Below are 20,321 nucleotides of genomic sequence, written 5' to 3' on the forward strand. Positions count from 1 at the left end.
TGCACAGAGATACCGAGACGAGATCCTGAGGCCAATTGTCATGCCATTCATCCACCACCATCACCTCATGTTTCAGCATGATAATGCACAGCCCTATGTCGCAAGGATCTGTACACAATTCCTGGAATCTGAAAATGTCCCAGTTCTTCCATGGTCTGCATACTCCCCAGACATGTCACCCATTGAGCATGTTTGGGATGCTCTGGATCGGCTTGTACGACAGCGTGTTCCAGTTCCCGCTAATATCCAGCAACTCTGCACAGCCGTTGAAGAAGAGTGGGACGATATTCCACAGGCCACAATCAACCACCTGATCAACTCTATGAGAAGGAGATGTGTCGCACTGCATAAGGCAAATGGTGGTCACACCAGATACTGACCGGTTTTCTGATCCACGTCCCTACCTTTTTTTAAGGTATCTGTATCATATCTGTATCATATCAGATGCATATCCCAGTCATGTCAAACCCATTGAATAGGGCCTAATTAATTTATTTCAATTGACTGATTTCCTTATATAACTGTAACTCAGTAAAATATTTTAAATTGCTGCATGTTGCGTTTTATATTTTTGTTCAGGGTAGGCCTATGCTTTATATAAAGTGTGCTCTCCTACATAGAGTGTGCAGGTATTATGGTCGCTGTCCTTTCAGTACCACAAGCCTAGATGCCACATCCTTTTAAGTGTCACTGATTGTTTTCACTATTGGTGATAGTGTGATAGTAAGGGTGTGGGCTACCATAAATTGGGTGCACAGTGTAGTTGTTGTTGCTTGTCGCATTATTCTCTGCCACTACTGTTATGTCTCTGTGCGAGTGGCAGCCCTAAGTGCGGCTCAGGCATTTTTCATTCATGATGTCATTAAAAAGCACTGCCTCTCCTGCATTAGAGCTAAATGCTGTATATTGTCAGGTGCATAAAGTGATGCTATTATTCCGTTTTTTGTCTAGATTTTAGGGGAAGATTTTTTTTTGTACTAAAGGCCTAGGTCCAATAGCCACGGTTCACCACTGGGATTAACTGGTTGTTAAAACAACTAAATTGAGAAGATATCATTATGTTGTGTTTTGGTGATTAAATCAATGTTCTCATGGTATTTCACAGTAAAAATATGTTTTGGATTAATAGTTGTGTGGTGAAAGATGTCTCCAAATAAATGTAATGCACAATAAAATGTTTTTAATGTAAGACTTGCTGCGTTACAAGTGTTACCAGTTTGGAGCTTTGTATTAAAAGTTTAGAAAATTCCACACATACTTGGAAATAGCACCAAAGTGATTGACAAAAACTGTAGTATAATTAAGCAATAAGGCCCGAGGAGGTGTGGTATATGGACAATATTTTCAATAGCTAAGGGCTGTTCTTAGCACGACACAACGCAGAGTGCCTGAATACAGCCCTTAGCCATGGTATATTGGCCATATACCACAAACACTCGAGGTGCCTATTTGCTATTATAAACTGGTTACCAACGTAATTAGAGCAGTAAAAATAAATGTTTTGTTATACCTGTGATACACGGTCTGATATACCACGGCTGTCATCTAATCAGCATTTAGGGCTCAAACCACCCAGTTAATAATGAATAATAGCATACATTGGACTGGATAAATGCTACTTTTTGAAAACAATTGATAACTATCCAGAAAAATGTACATTTGTCTTGTTGTATATTTGTATTTGCTAAGGCAGAAACTATTCTTCCTGGAGTCCGTCAAAATGAAGGCAGTTATACAATTTTAAAAACATTACAATACATTCATAACATATTTCACAACACACCAAGTGTGTGCCCTCAGGCCCCTACTCCACTACCACATATCTACAACACAAAATCCATGTGTACATGTGTATAGTAAGTATGTTATCATGTGTGTGAATGCATGTGACTGTGTCTATGTTTGTGTTGCTACACAGTCCCTGCTTTTCCTTAAGGTGTATTTTTATCTGTTTTTTAAATCTGATTCTACTGCTTGCATCAGTTACCTGATGTGGAATAGAGTTCCATATAGTCATGGCTCTATGTAGTACTGTGTGCATCCCATAGTCTGTTCTGGACTTGGGGACTGTGAAGAGACCTCTGGTGGCATGTCTTGTGGGGTATGCATGGGTGTTGTTAGTGTACACACAGCCAATAAGGACTCCTTGTCATGAACTATTCAAGCCCATATTTCCCATACTTTGTTTTCTTCAAAACTCATTGAAACCAATTTTTTATATGCATACTAGATGACTGATAGGGGGCGCTGTGTTGAAGCCATCGTGACTCCATCTTGGCACTCCACCACCGTGGTAAAAAAAATATTTGGGAAGCTATAAAAAATCCATTAATAATGTCTACGTTCGTTTTTGCCACATTTATTATATTACAGATACCTTAATTAACGCAACTTTTCAATTATATAATGTGAGTTAAACATCAACATAAATGTATATTTATATATATAAATATCCTTACGGTAATATACACTTAAATGCATGTAATTTTGTCCTTCAAATATTTAATTGAAATACTGTAGAATTCCATTAATTCCTATGGTGGACTGCTCCTACTAGGGAGTGCCAATTTGCATACATCATTGCTTGAGATATGATAAGAGGACAACAGAAGGCTGTTTCGACTTAATACACACTTCAAAGGAAATATGTGTCAGTCTATTGTCAGAGAGTAAGAGGAGCCAGCATATCTTAATAACTGATGCTAAAATCTGTTGAAGTACAACACACACCACCACTCTTCATCCATTCACAGATAAACCAAAATGAGCAGGCAAGGCTGGCTGTATTGTGAACACCAATCAGTTTATTTCTGTTTTGCAGTGCATACAGAACACATACAAGGCACTTGTGTGGAAGATTATGAAATAATATGAATCAAAAGGAAAATAATATAGACTGGTGGATTTAAAAAAAATCTTCACCACATGCCTTATGTCTGAATAACGTCTCAGTGAGGAAGACGAGCAATGCTTATTAAAAAAAAACCTGAGTCAATCTAAATTGCACAATAAAAAAAAGCTCCATCAAAATATGTCGGTTTTAGCTAGGGCTAAGATTTTTTGCAGGTGATGCATCTCAATCCACCACATTTCCTTTTCAGGTATTATATAATTGATATGTATATAGATATATCTAGTGTAATTGTTGCATATTGATGGGTTCGTGCAGGTCTCATCTGCGAAAGAGACCGTGTTCTCAGCATGACTCCCTGCTTAAATAAATGTTAAATAAAATAAAAATACAAATAGGCAGAGGTTTGGTCTTTCTCATCTGCGATGGAAGGGGGCAGAGCCACAGCGGTGTTTGTCAGACCACAAAAACGTCTGAAGCATCCGAACGGTTTGGGCTACAAACTTATATGACCCCACCATTGAAAGCTAAGACTCTCACAAACACGTTTTTGCTCTATGACTCCCACAAGCCTCACAAGACTCGTCTGAGGGCAACCCGGTATTAATTGTAATATGGAAGTACTTTAGTGCCAAAAAAAGGGGTTAAAAGGCGGGTGTGGGATTTCAATAATTTCCTGAGCTTTCTTATATCTCGGCTATAGGACAGACACTTCAAAAAATACTTCCTTTTGATGTATTATTTGACTATGTGTATTGCCATGTATGAATATGTAATTCAATGCGTTTCTATGAGCTAATAGCAGTAAGGCCAAATTAAATTTTTCATCAAATAATAATAAAACATAATAATTTGATACCTACAGGTGTCCTATAATTCTAAATCAAATAGGTAAATTATCCTTGCTATGACCATCTTAATAAAACAATTCCATATGTTAGCTTAGTAGAAAGCTTAGAGATAAGACACCACTTTTATAATTGTAATCATGTTGATGTCATCTCCATGGTTTGTGGTGAGAGAGAAAAATTCCTCCATGGAGGCCCAATCTGTTCTCTCGCAGTCATACACTGCCAGGTTTTTTCCCTGTGTCCACGTTTAAGCTTGGCCGCCTTCTGTGGAGGATATTTTTACAACCATGCAAGGAACAAACAAGTAACAAGATCTCAATTCTGGCTCCCTTGAAGTGTACGGCAATGACTCAATAATTCCATATTAAACTAATTTAAATGAAAGGACATGTGTGAAATGTGTTGTGAGAAATACATACAAATGGCAGTTTGATAAAGGTGTTGAAACCAAATCATCTTTATTGCTCAATGAAAATCTTCCATTGATACGACCCAGATGATTGAAATATCCATTTATGGCTGTGAGTTTAGAAATATTAGAAATCCTTTCAAAGCCTGTTATACTTTTCATATGAGTGTTCCACCTTCATGTCAGCGTTCATGTTAGTGCAAAATGTATCATCATAGGCACACTTATTTAGTGAGCAAATTTGTGTGTACCAAAGATTTATTTTTCAAGCAGACCTCATCAGAATTCATACACTGTTGATTTCATTTGATTTTTTTCTACTATCTTTGTTTCTGACACAAGTGGAATTTTTACAAATAACAAACACACAAAGGATATTGCACCAATATAATTATATTTTTGGTTGCTGCGACAGAACTACGGTATGTTTGATGGCCAGACAAAGCGGGCGTCCTTTTAGACCTGTGTGTGTCTCCCCAAAATAACCCAGCTCAAGTTCTCTGGCCAGACCCATGCATCAATCAGCAGTAGCCTCGCATGCACCTCCAACAGGCTCGCTCCAAAATAGAACAACACAGCGAACTGTCAAGCTATATGCAACATTGCATGAAAATAAATTATAGCATGACCCAAAAGTATTGATATCACCATTTTAGCAGATGCTCATTATCCAAGACAATTAGTAGTTACGTAACACATATCCTCTATCAATGTGGGTTAAGCAGGAATATGCCTTTGAAATAGAAATACAGCATTTATAAATCTAGCAACAAAAAAAAGAATGATGTATTATATTTGTGTGAGCGATTACTTTGTAGATCAGACACTCAAACGTAAGGATTGTTAGAGGTTTGTTTCATCATGTATTTTTGTGTATATGCATACGAGGGCAGAACCCTTGTAGACTGTCATTACTGCAGAGAGTGACCACCTGTTGCCCGGCTCTCTTGAGGGGAAATTCCACCAATGTTTTTGCGTCATGGTAGGCATCCATGTACGTAGCAAAAAATGTCACACGTTTGGCCTGTGACTGCTCTCCACGACAGTTTATTTAAAGCGGAGCAAAGGCAGCGAAAGATTATTTCAACTCACTCACTCACTGACTTTCCCTACAACATCAACACAATATCTTGCAAGCACGGTCAAGCAGGAGCCATAATGAGTACCAGCCAGGAGGATAGACCCTTTGTTAGGGCTGTGAGGAAGATCAAATGTGCCGCCATGGTCCACAGTCTTGCCAAGAGCTGGCAGGGCTGGGCCAACGAGAACGTGGTCAAACAAGAGACCATACCCTCCGGGTGGATGCCCACCTCCATCATTGAGGACGAAGAAAGGGAGAAGCAGAACGAGACAAAAATCCTAGTCAAGACACGTGTGGTCGAGGCGGACACCGACAGCGGCAGTCTGATCCGAACGGGTGAGGTGACCAAGAGCCACATGCCAAAGTACAGTGAGTACAGCACTGACCTGGTATGCTCAATCAAGGACAAGATCCAGATGGCACCTGAGGATGCCAACAAGCCCTTCCTGGGCAACGAGTCACCCACCCGGAGACGCCTGGGTGTGAGAGCTCAGGTACATCTGGGTAGTCAGGAGCGGAAGATGGGCTCCCGTAGCAGCAGCCTGGACACAGAGGACAGCGGGTTGGGGGAGGAGGCCGGACTCAGCGACAACAGCGACCAGAGTGACCTGAACCAGCTGAAGAAACAGATCAATAGGCCCAAGGTACAGTACCATTATTTTATTGGACCTTCATTTTGTGAGGCCATTCATAAAAGTACTAAATACACAAATCAATGCAATACAGTAGACACACTTCAAAGGTAAACCCTCTTTTGTTTCTCAACAATCTTGCATGGGGGATATAATTTAACATCAGAATAAAAATATTGATTTCATATTGGCAAAGTGAACAAGAAATGTGGTTGGCTGAAGAAAGGTACAACTCTAAAGTAAATTAAATAATTAGTATTGCTTTTTTTGCACCATCACTAGTATCAATTCAACAAAACCACTGACTGCGCTTTTCAGATATTGGAATATCATCCAAAGACCTATTAGCAATCATGTAGGTGCACATTAGGATGTGTAAGTTTTGTAGATCATGGTTGGACTTGGGTAAAAATGTATGGGAGGGGAGTTCCCAAATCACAGGGTGATTTCCCCCCAAATCTACCCTCTTAATTCCACAATGTTTGCCCTACCTATTTTCATGCCTAAACATACTGTTCTATTGCAGCTGCAGCCATTCTACCTGGTGATGTTCAGGAGACAATAAACAGGAGCAAACATTCACAGAGGCTGAGTTGAACTTAAAATATCTTTGCCTTTGTTATTGTGATATTGGGGAATGGACTTTGGTTCATATTGTCTGGCCTTCAAGAAAATACACAGGTTTATAGGTATTGTATCTTCAAACTGTAGAGTTTTTAGCAACTGAACAAGACCAATGAGCCCAATTCACCCTAGCAAAGAGTTGCATAACTTGGAGGAATATAAGTCCTTAAAAAGGCATGAAAATGTATTGTAAAACTCCTATCCTGGAAAATACAGTAAATAAATAAATAAAGTCACACATGCCTTCCCCCTGACCTTCAGGGATAATTACGAGGTCCTGATATCCTTGGTCAGGCGCAAGATTTATAATGGTGTTCGTCACATTACTAATTTGGCTCTGGACGTGTAAGGCTTGGGCCTCAGGTTTCACAATATGCATTCTCCACAGTTTAAATGACTCTGTTGTGGAAGATTCGCCTGCCAGGGACCTCTTTGGAAATGCCAAAGCAAGGATCCCTTACACTGTGTTATATTTTAATGGTGTGGCAAAATGTAGATTTCCGCCTAAATAGACATACCAAAAATGTATATTTTTTAATGAGATGGTCATAAACAATAACTAGTAATGCTGCATAGTTATAGAAAGGTCTGTAACTCACCTTTCTGGTAAAAAATATTATAAATTGATGAGATGTACTCAGTTTTGAGGACACAAGCTTAAGTACATTGTACAAATAATATGAAAATATTTGTAATATTCATGTACAGTTGAAGTCGGAAGTTTACATACACTTAGGTTGGAGTCATTAAAACTCGTTTTTCAACATCTCCACAAATTTCTTGTTAACAAACTATAGTTTGGCAAGTTGGTTAGGACATCTACTTTGTACATGACACAAGTAATTGTATACAGACAGATTATTTCACTTATAATTCACTGTATCACAATTCCAGTGGGTCAGAAGTTTACATACACAAAGTTGACTGTGCATTTAAACAGCTTGGGAAATTCCAGAAAATTATGTCATGGTTTAGAAGCTTCTGATAGGCTAATTGACATAATTTGAGTCCATTGGAGGTGTACCTGTGGATGTAATTCAAGGTCTACCTTCAAACTCAGTGCCTCTTTGCTTGACATCATGGGAAAATCTAAATAAATCAGCCAAGACCTCAGAAAAAAAATTGTAGACCTCCACAAGTTTGGTTCATCCTTGGGAGCAATTTCCAAACACCTGAAGGTACCACGTTCATCTGTACAAACAATAGTACGCAAGTATAAACACCATGGGACCACACAGCCGTCATACCGCTCAGGAATGAGACGTGTTCTCTCTCCTAGAGATGAACGTACTTTGGTGCGAAATGTGCAAATCAATTCCAGAACATCAGCAAAGGACCTTGTGAAGATGCTGGAGGAAACAGGTACAAAGTATCTATATCCACAGTAAAATGAGTCATATATCGACACAACCTGAAAGGCCGCTCAGCAAGGAAGAAGCCACTGCTCCACAACCTCCATAAAAAAGCCAGACTACGGTTTGCAATTGCACATTGGGAAAAATATTGTAATTTTTGGCGAAATGTCCTCTCGTCTGATGAAAGAAAATAGAACTGTTTGGCCATAATGACCAACGTTATGTTTGGAGGAAAAAGGGGGAGGCTTGCAAGCCAAAGAACACCATCCCAACCGTGAAGCACAGGGGTGGCAGCATCATGTTGTGGGGGTGTTTTGCTGTAGGAGGGACTGGTGCACTTCACAAAATAGATGGCCTCATGAGGAAAGAAAATTATGTGGATATATTGAAGCAACATCTCAAGACATCAGTCAGGAAGTTAAATTCACCCAACTTATTGTGGGAAGCTTGTGGAAGGCTACCTGTAACGGCTTTCTTCCTGGGATGAAGGAGAGGACCAAAATGCAGCGCAGTTAGTGTTCAACATGTTTAATTAAACAATAAACGATGAACATTAACAAACATTACAAAACAACAAACGTGAAAGCCGAGACAGTCCTATCTGGTGCAGAACATAAACACAGAGACAGGAAACAACCACCCACAATCCCCAACACAAAACAAGCCACCTAATATATGATTCTCAATCAGGGACAACGATTGACAGCTGTCTCTGATTGAGAACCATATCAGGCTGAACATAGAAACAGACGAACTAGACACACAACATAGAATTCCCACCCAGCTCACGTCCTGACCAACACTAAACAAGCAAAACACATAAGAACTCTGGTCAGGACGTTATAGTACCCCCCCCTGAGGTGCGGACTCCGAACGCACCCCTAAAACTCAAGGGGAGGGTCTGGGTGGGCATCTGTCCGCAGTGGCGGCTCCGGCGGTGGACGAGGACACCACTCCACCACTGTCTTTGTCCCCCTCCTTAGCGTTCTTTGAGTGGCGACCCTCGCCCACGACCTTGGCCTAAGAATCCTCCCCAAGGCCCCCACATGATTTAGGAGGTAGCTCAGGACAGAGAGGTAGCTCAGGACAGAGAGGTAGCTCAGGACAGAGAGGTAGCTCAGGACAGAGAGGTAGCTCAGGACAGAGAGGTAGTTCAGGACAGAGGGGCAACTCCGGACAGAGAGACAGCTCAGGACGAATGGCAGCTCCGGACTGAATGGCAGCTCCGGACTGAGTGGCAGCTCCGGACTGGGTGGCAGCTCCGGACTGGGTGGCAGCTCCGGACTGGGTGGCAGCTCATGACTGGAGGGCAGCTCATGACTGGAGGGCAGCTCATGACTGGAGGGCAGCTCATGACTGGAGGGCAGCTCATGACTGTAGGGCAGCTCATGACTGTAGGGCAGCTCATGACTGTAGGGCAGCTCATGACTGGAGGGTAGCTCATGACTGGAGGGCAGCTCATGGCTGGAGGGCAGCTCATGACTGGAGGGCAGCTCATGACTATAGGGCAGCTCATGACTGGAGGGCAGCTCATGACTATAGGGCAGCTCATGACTATAGGGCAGCTCATGACTATAGGGCAGCTCATGACTATAGGGCAGCTCATGACTGTAGGGCAGCTCATGACTGTAGGGCAGCTCTGGCAGCTCCTGACTGGCTGGCGGCTCTGGCAGCTCCTGACTGTCTGGCGTCTCTGGCAGCTCCTGACTGGCTGGCGTCTCTGGCAGCTCCTGACTGGCTGGCGTCTCTGGCAGCTCCTGACTGGCTGGCGTCTCTGGCAGCTCCTGACTGGCTGGCGGCTCTGGCAGCTCCTGACTGGCTGGCGGCTCTGGCAGCTCCTGACTGGCTGGCGGCTCTGGCAGCTCCTGACTGGCTGGCGGCTCTGGCAGCTCCTGACTGACGGACGACTCAGATGGCTCGTGGCAGACGGATGACTCAGATGGCGCTGGGCAGACAGATGGCTCAGATGGCGCTAGGCAGACGGATGGCTCAGACGGCGCTGGGCAGACGGATGGCTCAGATGGCGCTGGGCAGACGGATGGCTCAGACGGCGCTGGGCAGACGGATGGCTCAGACGGCGCTGGGCAGACGGATGGCTCAGACGGCGCTGGGCAGACGGATGGCTCAGACGGCGCTGGGCAGACGGATGGCTCAGATGGTGCTGGGCAGGCAGGCAGTGCAGGCAGCTCAGACGGCGCTGGGCAGACGAGCAGTGCAGGCGGCGTTGAGCAGACGAGCAGCGCAGGCAGTTCAGACGGCGCTGGGCAGGCAGGCAGCTCAGACGGCGCTGGACAGACGAGCAGTGCAGGCGGCGTTGAGCAGACGAGCAGTGCAGGCAGTTCAGACGGCGCTGGGCAGGCAGGCAGTGCAGGCAGCTCAGACGGCGCTGGGCAGACGAGCAGTGCAGGCAGTTCAGACGGCGCTGGGCAGGCAGGCAGCTCAGACGGCGCTGGACAGACGAGCAGTGCAGGCGGCGTTGGGCAGACGGCCGACTCTGACCTGCTGAGGCGCACAGTAGGCCTGGTGCGTGGTGCCGGAACTGATGGTACCGGACTGGAGACACGCACCTCAAGGCTAGTGCGGGGAGCAGGAACAGGGCACACTGGACTCTCGATGCGCACTATAGGCCTGGTGCGTGGTACCGGCACTGGTGGTACCGGGCTGAGGGCACGCACCTCAGGGCGAGTGCGGGGAGAAGGCACAGTGCGTACAGGGCTCTGGAGACGCACAGGAGGCTTGGTGCGTGGTGCCGGAACTGGAGGTACTGGACTGGAGACACGCACCACAGGGAGAGTGCGTGGAGGAGGAACAGGGCTCTGGAGACGCACTGGAAGCCTGGTGTAGGCACTGGTGGTACTGGGCTGGAGCGGGAAGGTAGCGCCGGATATACCGGACCGTGCAGGCGTACTGGCTCCCTTGAGCACTGAGCCTGCCCAACCTTACCTGGTTGCATGCTCCCCGTAGCCCGTCCAGTGCGGGGAGGTGGAATAACCCGCACTGGGCTGTGTTGGCGAACCGGGGACACCATGCGTAAGGCTGGTGCCATGTACACCGGCCCGAGGAGACGTACTGGAGGCCAGATATGTAGAGCCGGCTTCATGGCACTTGGCTCAATGCTCACTCTAGCCCGGCTAGTGCGGGGAGGTGGAATAACCCGCACCGGGCTATGAACACGTACAGGAGACACCATGCGCTCTACTGCGTAACACGGTGTCTGCCCGTACTCTCGCTCTCCACGGTAAGCCCGGGAAGTTGGCGCAGGTCTCCTACCTGACTTCGCCACACTCCCCTTTAGCCCCCCCCCCCCCCCAAGAAATTTTTGGGTGAGCCTCTCGGGCTTCCAGCCGCTCTGCCTTGCTAGCGCCTCATAATGCCGCCTCTCCGCTTTAGATGCCTCCAGCTCCGCTTTTGGGCGGCGACACTCCTCTGGCTCTGCCCAGGGTCCTTCTCCGTCCAGAATCTCCTCCCATGTCCATTCCTCCTTGAACCACTGCTGCTGTCGCTGCTGCCCGTTAACCCGCTGCTTGATCCGGGTTTGGTGGGTGGTTCTGTAACGGCTTTCTTCCTGGGATGAAGGAGAGGACCAAAATGCAGCGCAGTTAGTGTTCAACATGTTTAATTAAACAATAAACGATGAACATTAACAAACATTACAAAACAACAAACGTGAAAGCCGAGACAGTCCTATCTGGTGCAGAACATAAACACAGAGACAGGAAACAACCACCCACAATCCCCAACACAAAACAAGCCACCTATATATGATTCTCAATCAGGGACAACGATTGACAGCTGTCTCTGATTGAGAACCATATCAGGCTGAACATAGAAACAGACGAACTAGACACACAACATAGAATTCCCACCCAGCTCACGTCCTGACCAACACTAAACAAGCAAAACACATAAGAACTCTGGTCAGGACGTTACACTACCCGAAACATTTGACCCAAGTTAAACAATTTAAAGGCAATGCTACCAAATACTAATTGAGTGTATGTAAACTTCTGACCCACTGGGAATGTGATGAAATAAATAAAAGCTGAAATATCATTATCTCTACTATTATTCTGACATTTCACATTCTTAAAATAAAGTGGTGATCCTAACTGACCTAATACAGGGAATTTTTTACCAGGATTAAATGTCCGTAATTGTGAAAAACTGAGTATAAATCTATTTGGCTAGGGTGTATGTAAACTTCCGACTTCAACTGTATGTGGGGGAAGAGGGCTTTCAATTATTGAAATGCTTTCTAAATATACTATACTATAAATATATAAACAACTTATTTTAACATTTTACTTTTCTTATAACTGTTAAATAATAATTATCATATTTAGTGACAATACAAATTTGGCCCCATTTCGTATGATGACCGAGCATTTTCTACCAAGTGTCCTCAAATGTCTGCAGACTTATAAGTTCAGTTTTACATAGAAAGTGATTTCATCCCTCTGTGACCACGAGTAGGTGCTCGTGTTTCAATTCTACAAAATTATTCCGTACTTTTTCATGTTGAGAGCTGGATTCGCTCGACTTTCCCTTTTAACATGCTGTCTCCCAGGCTGGGCTACGTTGCTCAGAGGCAGATGAAATCTTTGTCTGGATAGGCCAGAAAATGTGACACGTCACTCCCTATGCAAATGTCAGGTGTGAAACCTGACACTTCACGTCAGCTCAGCTGACACAGTGGGAGCGGAAAGCAGACAGATGGGGCTTTCTGGCACTATAAGGCACTGGACCCTGCGACATTCACATAGCGCTTTGTACACCAAAATGTCAATCGGAGCCGGTTCAGAACCATTCAAAGTCCCTTAAATAGGGGACTTAACATTTAAGAAAGAAGTGGGGATACTAATCAACATAAATATGAGCCAGTTTCCTGGACTAAAAAGTTCTGGAGATTCTCCATTGAGCATTAAATGGAGAATCTCCATTGAGCATGTTTTTTGGTCAAGAATTAGGCGTAGCCCTTTCCTGCAGTCATTGACCAAATGCTCCCTCTTTGGTGTCGTGGGTGCAATGTTATTCATATTTTTCATCATTTCATAATTAATCAAGATTATAAATAAAAAAACTGACGAAAATCCGGTGTTTCTATGTCAAACAGTTTTGTTATAACCTGCAGTAAAAGGTTAATATGGGTCCTGTGTCATTAATACATTGGAAAACTTGTAGTGTTTGTCGTGAATTTAGTAGTGTTAGTCGTGTAACTTTTCACTGTGTTATTGTAATTTTACTTTCTGTGACAATCCACTGAAGAGATTGCCAATGCAAATAAACCCACTTCATAATCTGAGCTAATCTGACATGCCTTCCTATTCTGCAGATTAGAGTCACCACCATGGGTGACATCAAGAGCAGGTGGCAGCAGTGGTCCCAGCAGCACGTAGAGGGTCAGAAGCTCAACCCCTTCAGTGAGGAGTTTGACTATGAGCATGCCATGGCCCAGCGGTTGCAGAAGGGTGATGAAGGCTACGGACGCCCCAAAGAGGGATCCAAGACGGCCATGCGTGGCGACCGAGCCCAGAAACATGTGTACAAAGAGATGGAGGAGTTGTGCTGGATCGTCAAGGACATGGGCCTCAAGGACAAGAACGGCAAATCCTACATCACTTTCGGCAGGCTGTTTGACCGCTATGTCAAAATCTCGGACAAAGTGGTGGGCATAGTTTTGCGCTGCCGTAAACACAAAATGCTTGACTTTGAGGGAGAGATGCTGTGGAAAGGCCAGGATGACCATGTCGTCATTACTCTGAGAGATGTGAAAGAAGACTGAACCTGCAGATGAGCTAGACTTTGACCTACACCTCTCTCCTCACATTTTACCTAGACCCACAAGTGCCTTTCATATTCTGACCAGCCACAGTTCAGGAGTAGATGTCTTTAGCATTCTAACCATGATAACCACTGGTCATGAGTTCAACCTCAGTAGGATATTCTAAACACGCTGCAGGCCATTACAAAAAAATTATGTGACAAAAGAAAGTGAGAAAAAATGTGGTTTGTGGACACAATAGTGATGCATGGGTTGACTCAAAACCCGCAGTCCATGCGGTTATAAAAGAGAAAACAATACATTAAAAAAAACATAAATGTATAACTCTTGTGAAATGTATATCTATAGGCTACACTGAGTTTTTTCTTTAATTATTTTTTAAGCTATCTGGCATTAGTGTGTAAGCCTAAGCTTAACTGTTCGTGCTCCAAATAGCCTACCCTCCATTCGCCAAATGCTTTTGGTAACGGGCAGAAAGAGTTCATGTTGATCCATTGATTAAATAAGAGAAACGTTTGCGAAAATGAAGAGTTGAAAATAAAGAAGTGGTAAAAAAATTGGTGAAGTGGTTAAAGAGGATGAAAGCTGTGTTACTGTATGTCTGATGATTGTGAGGCGCTGTACAAATTTGACAGTCACAAGACAGGGACTTAAAAAAGGCCTATGGCACATCATGGGAACTGTAGCCTACTGTTCAGCTGGGTTAAATGGTAACTGAAATCTGGATACTGACTGTAGGTCTATAACCTCTGCTAGCGGTTAGGAGCATTGGGCCAGTAACCGAAAGGTCGCAGATTCATATCCCAGAATAGACTAGGTGAAAAATCTGCCGATGTGTCCTTGAGCAAGGCACTTAATCCTAATTGCTCCAGGGTCGCCATCAATAATGGCTGATCCCTGGCTCTGACCCCACTCTCAGGTGGAGTAGGATACGCAAAAAACAAATGTCCAATTCACAAGTGTGAAATAGGAAAAATGCAAGTGTACATTTTGATTTCTTTCTTTCAGCATCTTGAAAGAATGTGAATGTGCCGTTAGTGACCGACCTTCTGTAGAGGTGCTATCTTTACCAGCATCATAAAAGCTGATGGTATTTCAACCACATAAAATGTGGCTCCAAGCAGAACTGAAATCTTATCAGTGTCAAATGACCAAATCTTATTTGGTCATTTTCACAGCTTTCTATTTCCTTACGAGCGTGCAATGGCTAAGAACATACTTCCATTTTATTGCATTTTCTAGATTGTAGCCTTCATTCTATCGATGTATTACATTATTCTTGTCACGCCCTGATCTGTTTCACCTGTTCTTGTGATTGTCTCCACCTCCTCCAGGTGTCGCTTATTTTTCCTAGTGTATTTATCCCTGTGTTTCCTGTCTCTCTGTGCCAGTTTGTCTTGTATGTTTTCAAGTCAACCAGCGTGTTTTTCCCATGTTCCTGTTCTCCATTCTCTTTTTCTAGTCTTCCCGGTTTTGACCCTTGCCTGTTTTTTCTGGACTCAGTACCCGCCTGCCTGACCCTTCTGCCTGCCCTGACATCGAGCCTGTCTGCCACTCTTTACCTCTTGGACTCAGAATTTGTTTTTGACCATTTGCCTATCCACGACCATTCTCTTGCCTACTCCTTTTGGATGAAATAAACAACAAAGACTCTAACCATCTGCCTCCTGTGTCTGCATCTGGGTCTCGCCTTGCGCCCTTATTGTACGAACTGGCCATGACAGACCCAGCAGACTTGGACCAGCTCCGCATCGCTGTCTCCCTGCAGGGAGCCACTATTGGGAGAAGTGAGGAGCTATTACAGGACCTTCTGGAAGGGCTCCGTTCCTTGACGGAACGCCACGACCAAGGGTTTAAGGAGATTATGGAGCAAATCAGGGAGTTAGCTCAGAGGCTGCCTGCCACCTCTTAGAAACCCCAACCACCCAGCAATGTTTTTCCTAGTAGTGGTGAGCTTGATCAGCCTACCCCGGCTCCCCGAGAACCTATTACCTCCTCCGGAGCAATATTCTGGGGATCCTGGTACCTGCCAGGGTTTTTTTTCTCAGTGCTCTCTTATTTTTGAGCTACAGCCATCTTCGTTTCCTTCAGACCGATCTAACTGATCTATGTTATAACGCTAATGTCGGGAAGGGCGCTCTCCTGGGCTACGGCAGTTAGGGAGCAACAATCCGCCATTTGTTGTCATCTGGAAGATTTCATGGCATAAGTGAAGAAGGTATTTGATTCTCCGGTATCCGGGAGAGAGGCAGCCAGTAAACTTCTGGAATTACGTCAAAACTCCCATAGTGTGGCAGACTACGCAGTTGATTTTCGCACATTGGCCGCCAAGAGTGCCTGGAATCCGGAGTCTCTTTTCGATACTTTTCTTCGCGGATTATCTGAGGTGGTAAAAGATGAGTTAGCTGCTCGGGAACTACCAGTGGACCTTGACTCGTTCATCGCCCTCACCATTAGAATTGATTGACGCCTAAGGGAACGCAGGAGTGAGAGGACGTCTGGTCTCGGGCACACTCGTTCATCCGCAGTGGCTCGCTCACCTCCGAGGGAACCCAGAAGTCTCCGAGGATGTTTTCCAAGAGGATCCGAAGCCACCCGAGCTCCGTCGAGAATCATCGATGACGGGCGAATCGGATACACCAGAACCTATACAACTGGGAATAGCTAGATTATTGCCTAGGGAATGTTCACATAGGCTAAGCTCCAACAGTTGTCTGTATTGCGGTGCTGCGGGGCATTTCATTGCTACCTGTCCAGTGAGGAGACCTAGATCATTAGTAGGTACAAGTACTCTGGTGAGTCAGACTGGGAACTCCCTAATTTCTATTACCCATACCCTTTTGCTGTTATTCTGCTGTGGGGAGACCAGTCAAAGTCTTTTCAGGTGCACTTTGACTGTGGGGCTTATGAGAGTTTCATGGACGCTACCCTGGTATCTGAACTAGGTATTCCCACTCAACCCCTTTCCGTTCCCATGGATGCCAGAGCACTGGACGGCCATTCCATTGGCAGAGTCACGCACCGCACAGTTCCCATGACTGCGGATTTCTGGCAATGAGTCAATACAGCTGCTTCTCTTTGAGTCTCCTCACATCCCTGTTGTTTTGGGATTTTCTTGGCTCCAGAAGCACAATCCCAGTATTGATTGGACCACGGGTTCAATCCTGGTTTGGAGTCCGTTCTGTCACTCACACTGCCTAAACGTGGTGCAGCCTTCCCCTAAACGTCTGCCTGCTGGATTAAGTTCGGCCTCGGATCTCTCTGCCGTTCCCACAGAGTATCATGACCTCCGGGAGGTTTTTAGTAAGGCTCGTACTACCTCTCTTCCTCCACATCGTCATTACGATTGTGAGATTGACCTCCTCCTGTGCACCACACCGCCTCGAGGCCGGATTTATTCCCTGTCTGGCCCTGAGACCAAGGCCATGGAAGAGTACATTGATAACTCTCTGGAGGCTGGAAGCGTTCGCCCTTCGGCCTCTCCTGCCGGCGCAGGGTTCTTCTTTGTGGGAAAGAAAGACAAGACCCTGCATCCATGTATTGACTACCGGGGTCTCAATGACATCACGGTCAAGAACCGGTACCCGCTACCATTCCTCTCCTCGGCTTTCGAACATCTCCAGTGGGTAACCATTTTTTCTAAACTGGATCTCTGGAATGCCTACCACCTTGTTCGGATTAGCGAAAGAGACGAGTGGAAGACTAATTTCAATACAGCAAGTGGACACTATGAATACCTGGTCATGCCGTTTGGACTTACTAACGCTCCTACTGTCTTCCAGGCTCTGGTTAACGATGTGCTCCGCGACATGTTGCATTGGTTTGTTTTTGCATACCTTGATGACATCCTGGTTTTCTCCCGTTCTGCCCAGGAACACATTCTCCTTGTGCGACAAGTTCTTCAGTGCCTTCTGGAGAACCAGTTGTTTGTTAACCTGTCTGGCACCAGTGGGACTGTAGCGTCCCACCTGACCAACATCCGGTGAATGTGCAGGGCGCCAAAATCAAACAACAGAAATTTCATAATTAAAATTCCTCAAACATACAAGTATTATACACCATTTTAAAGATAAACGTCTTGTTAATCCAGCCACAGTGTCTGATTTCAAAAAGGCTTTACGGCAAAAGCACACCATGCGATTATGTTAGATCAGCGCCTAGCCACAGAAAACCATACAGCCATTTTCCAACCAAGGAGAGGTGTCACAATAGACAGAAATGATCTTCACCGGATGGTACTCCCAGGACTCCATGTTAGACAATAAATGTGTGTTTTGTTCGATAAAGTTCATCTTTATGTCCAAATACCTCCTTTTTGTTCATGCGTTTAGTCCAGTATTCCAAATACACAAGGCGCGGGCTTTAAGTCCAGACAAAAAATCTAAAAAGTTCCATTACAGGTTGTAGAAACATGTCAAACGATGTATAGAATCAATCTTTAGGATGTTTTTATCATAAATCATCAATAATATTCCAACCGGACAATTCCTTTGTCTTTATAAATGAAAGGGAACGGAGCACGGCTGCGCACATGACTAAACTCAAGGCTTTCAGCCAGACCACTGGTTCAAATAGCTCTTATTCGCTCCCCTTTCACAATAGAAGCCTGAAACAACGTTCTAAAGACTGTTGACATCTAGTGGAAGCATTACGAAGTGCAATCTGACTCCATTTACACTGTATATTGGATAGGCAATCACTTGAAAAACTACAAACCTCAGATTTGCCACTTCCTGGTTGGATTCTTCTCAGGTTTTTGCCTGCCATATGAGTTCTAATATACTCACAGACATCATTCAAACAGTTTTAGAAACTTCAGAGTGTTTTCTATCCAAATATACTAATAATATGCATATCCTAGTCTCTGGGCCTGAGTAGCAGGCAGTTTACTCTGGGCACGCTTTATAACCGGACGTGAAAATACTGCCAACCTACCCCAACGAAGTTAAAAACTTCTTAGGGATAGGCGTCAATGGGACAGTTGTAAATCATGCGGCGCCTTTTGTCACCATCGCAGATTTTAGAGAAACAACAAATGTCGGTACATATAAGTGTCTTATATCGGCTGAAAGCTTACATTCTTGTTAATATAACTGCACTGTCCAATTTACAGTAGCTATTACTGCCCAAAAAATGCTATGCTATTGTTTGAGGAGAGCTCCTAACAACAAAACACTTTTTCCACCGCGTTAGGTTTGATAAATTCACCTCTGAAGGTGAAATGTGTACTTACATTCTGAAATCTTGCTCTGATTTATCATCTGAAGGGTCCCAGAGATAACATGAAGTGTTGTTTTGTTAGATGAAATCTTTTTTTATATCCTGAAAAGGTCCATATAGCATGCACGAGCAATTTTGTATTTCCACTCATTCAATTTGCAAGGAAAGGAGTCTGTGAAAACCCTAAATGTTGTTTCAACCAGTCAAATCACATTCGTATTTAGGTTGTTTTTTTCTTTGTATTTTCTTCTACCAGATATATTGTGTTATATTCTCCCACATTCAATTCACATACCTCAATGTTCTTCCTTTGAAATGGTACCAACATTATTCATATCCTTGCTTCGGGGCCTGAGCTACAAGCAGATAGATTTGGGTATGTCATTTTTGTCATCGCTAAGAAGTTTTAAAGCGGAGAAGAGCAAGTTCCACCGCTCCACAATCACTTTTCCGGGATACATCATTTTTTTTAAATGTACCTTTATTTAACTAGGCAAATCAGTAAAGAACAAATTCTTATTTTCAGTGACAGCCTAGGAACAGTGGGTTAATTGCCTTGTTCAGGGGCGGAACAACAGATGTTTACCTTGTCAGCTTGGGGATTCGATCTTGCAACCTTCCAGTTATTAGTCCAACGCTCTAACCACTAGGCTACCTGCCACCCCAAAATCATCTCTAAAGGGAATGTTCAGATGGATCCGGAAAAAGGGAGAGCATGGTGGATTGGTTCCAACCCACGTATAGGGTGCAGCTACAGCGGTTTCTGGGGTTTTCTAGTTTTTACCGCCGTTTCATTCGGGGCTACAGCAACCTGGCTGCTCCCCTCTCTGCACTCACCTCTCCCACAGTACTGTTCACATGGTCCCCAGCAGCAAACAAGGCTTTTGTGGATTTGTAGCAACGATTCAGCCCTGCCACCATTCTCATCCATCCGGATCTGACCCGTCAGTTTGTGGTGGAGTTTGACGCTTCTGACGTGGGAGTAGGAGCCGTTCTTTCTCAGCGATCCGTCCAGGACCAAAAGCTTCATCCCTGTGCCTTCATGTCACATCGTCTCAACTCGACGGAGAGGAACTATGACGTTGGAAACCGGGAACTCCTAGCAGGAAATATGGCCCTGGAGGAGTGGAGGCATTGGCTGGAAGGGGCGGAACATCCATTTTTGGTTTGGACTGACCACAAGAATTTGGAATATCTCCGCACAACCAAGCGCCTTAATTAACCTGTCTAGGACACACGTTCCGCTAGCGGAACCCCCCCACATTCCACTGAAAAGGCAGCGCGGGAAATTCAAAAATATTTTTTTGAAATATTTAACTTTCACACATTAACAAGTCCAATACAGCAAATGAAAGATAAACATCTTGTGAATCCAGCCAACATTTCCGATTTTTTAAATGTTTTACAGCGAAAAGACAACATATATTTATGTTACCTCACCACCAAATCCAAAAAAGCACAGACATTTTTTCACAGCAAAGATAGCATTCACAAAACCCACAAATAGAGATAAAAT

General features: G+C 44.5%; 1 protein-coding gene across 1 annotated transcript; it reads left to right on the plus strand.

The window, feature by feature from the left end:
• The first annotated feature begins 5,269 nt into the window (after positions 1-5,269).
• abraa (actin binding Rho activating protein a) lies at positions 5,270-13,585 on the plus strand. Its single transcript, XM_039016615.1, has 2 exons — positions 5,270-5,836; positions 13,136-13,585. The coding sequence occupies exons 1-2, from the start codon at positions 5,270-5,272 to the stop codon at positions 13,583-13,585; spliced, it is 1,017 nt and encodes a 338-aa protein (XP_038872543.1).
• The last annotated feature ends 6,736 nt before the right edge of the window (positions 13,586-20,321 follow it).

This window comes from Salvelinus namaycush, chromosome 20 (genome assembly GCF_016432855.1).
Source record: "Salvelinus namaycush isolate Seneca chromosome 20, SaNama_1.0, whole genome shotgun sequence".
Lineage (NCBI taxonomy): Eukaryota > Metazoa > Chordata > Actinopteri > Salmoniformes > Salmonidae > Salvelinus > Salvelinus namaycush.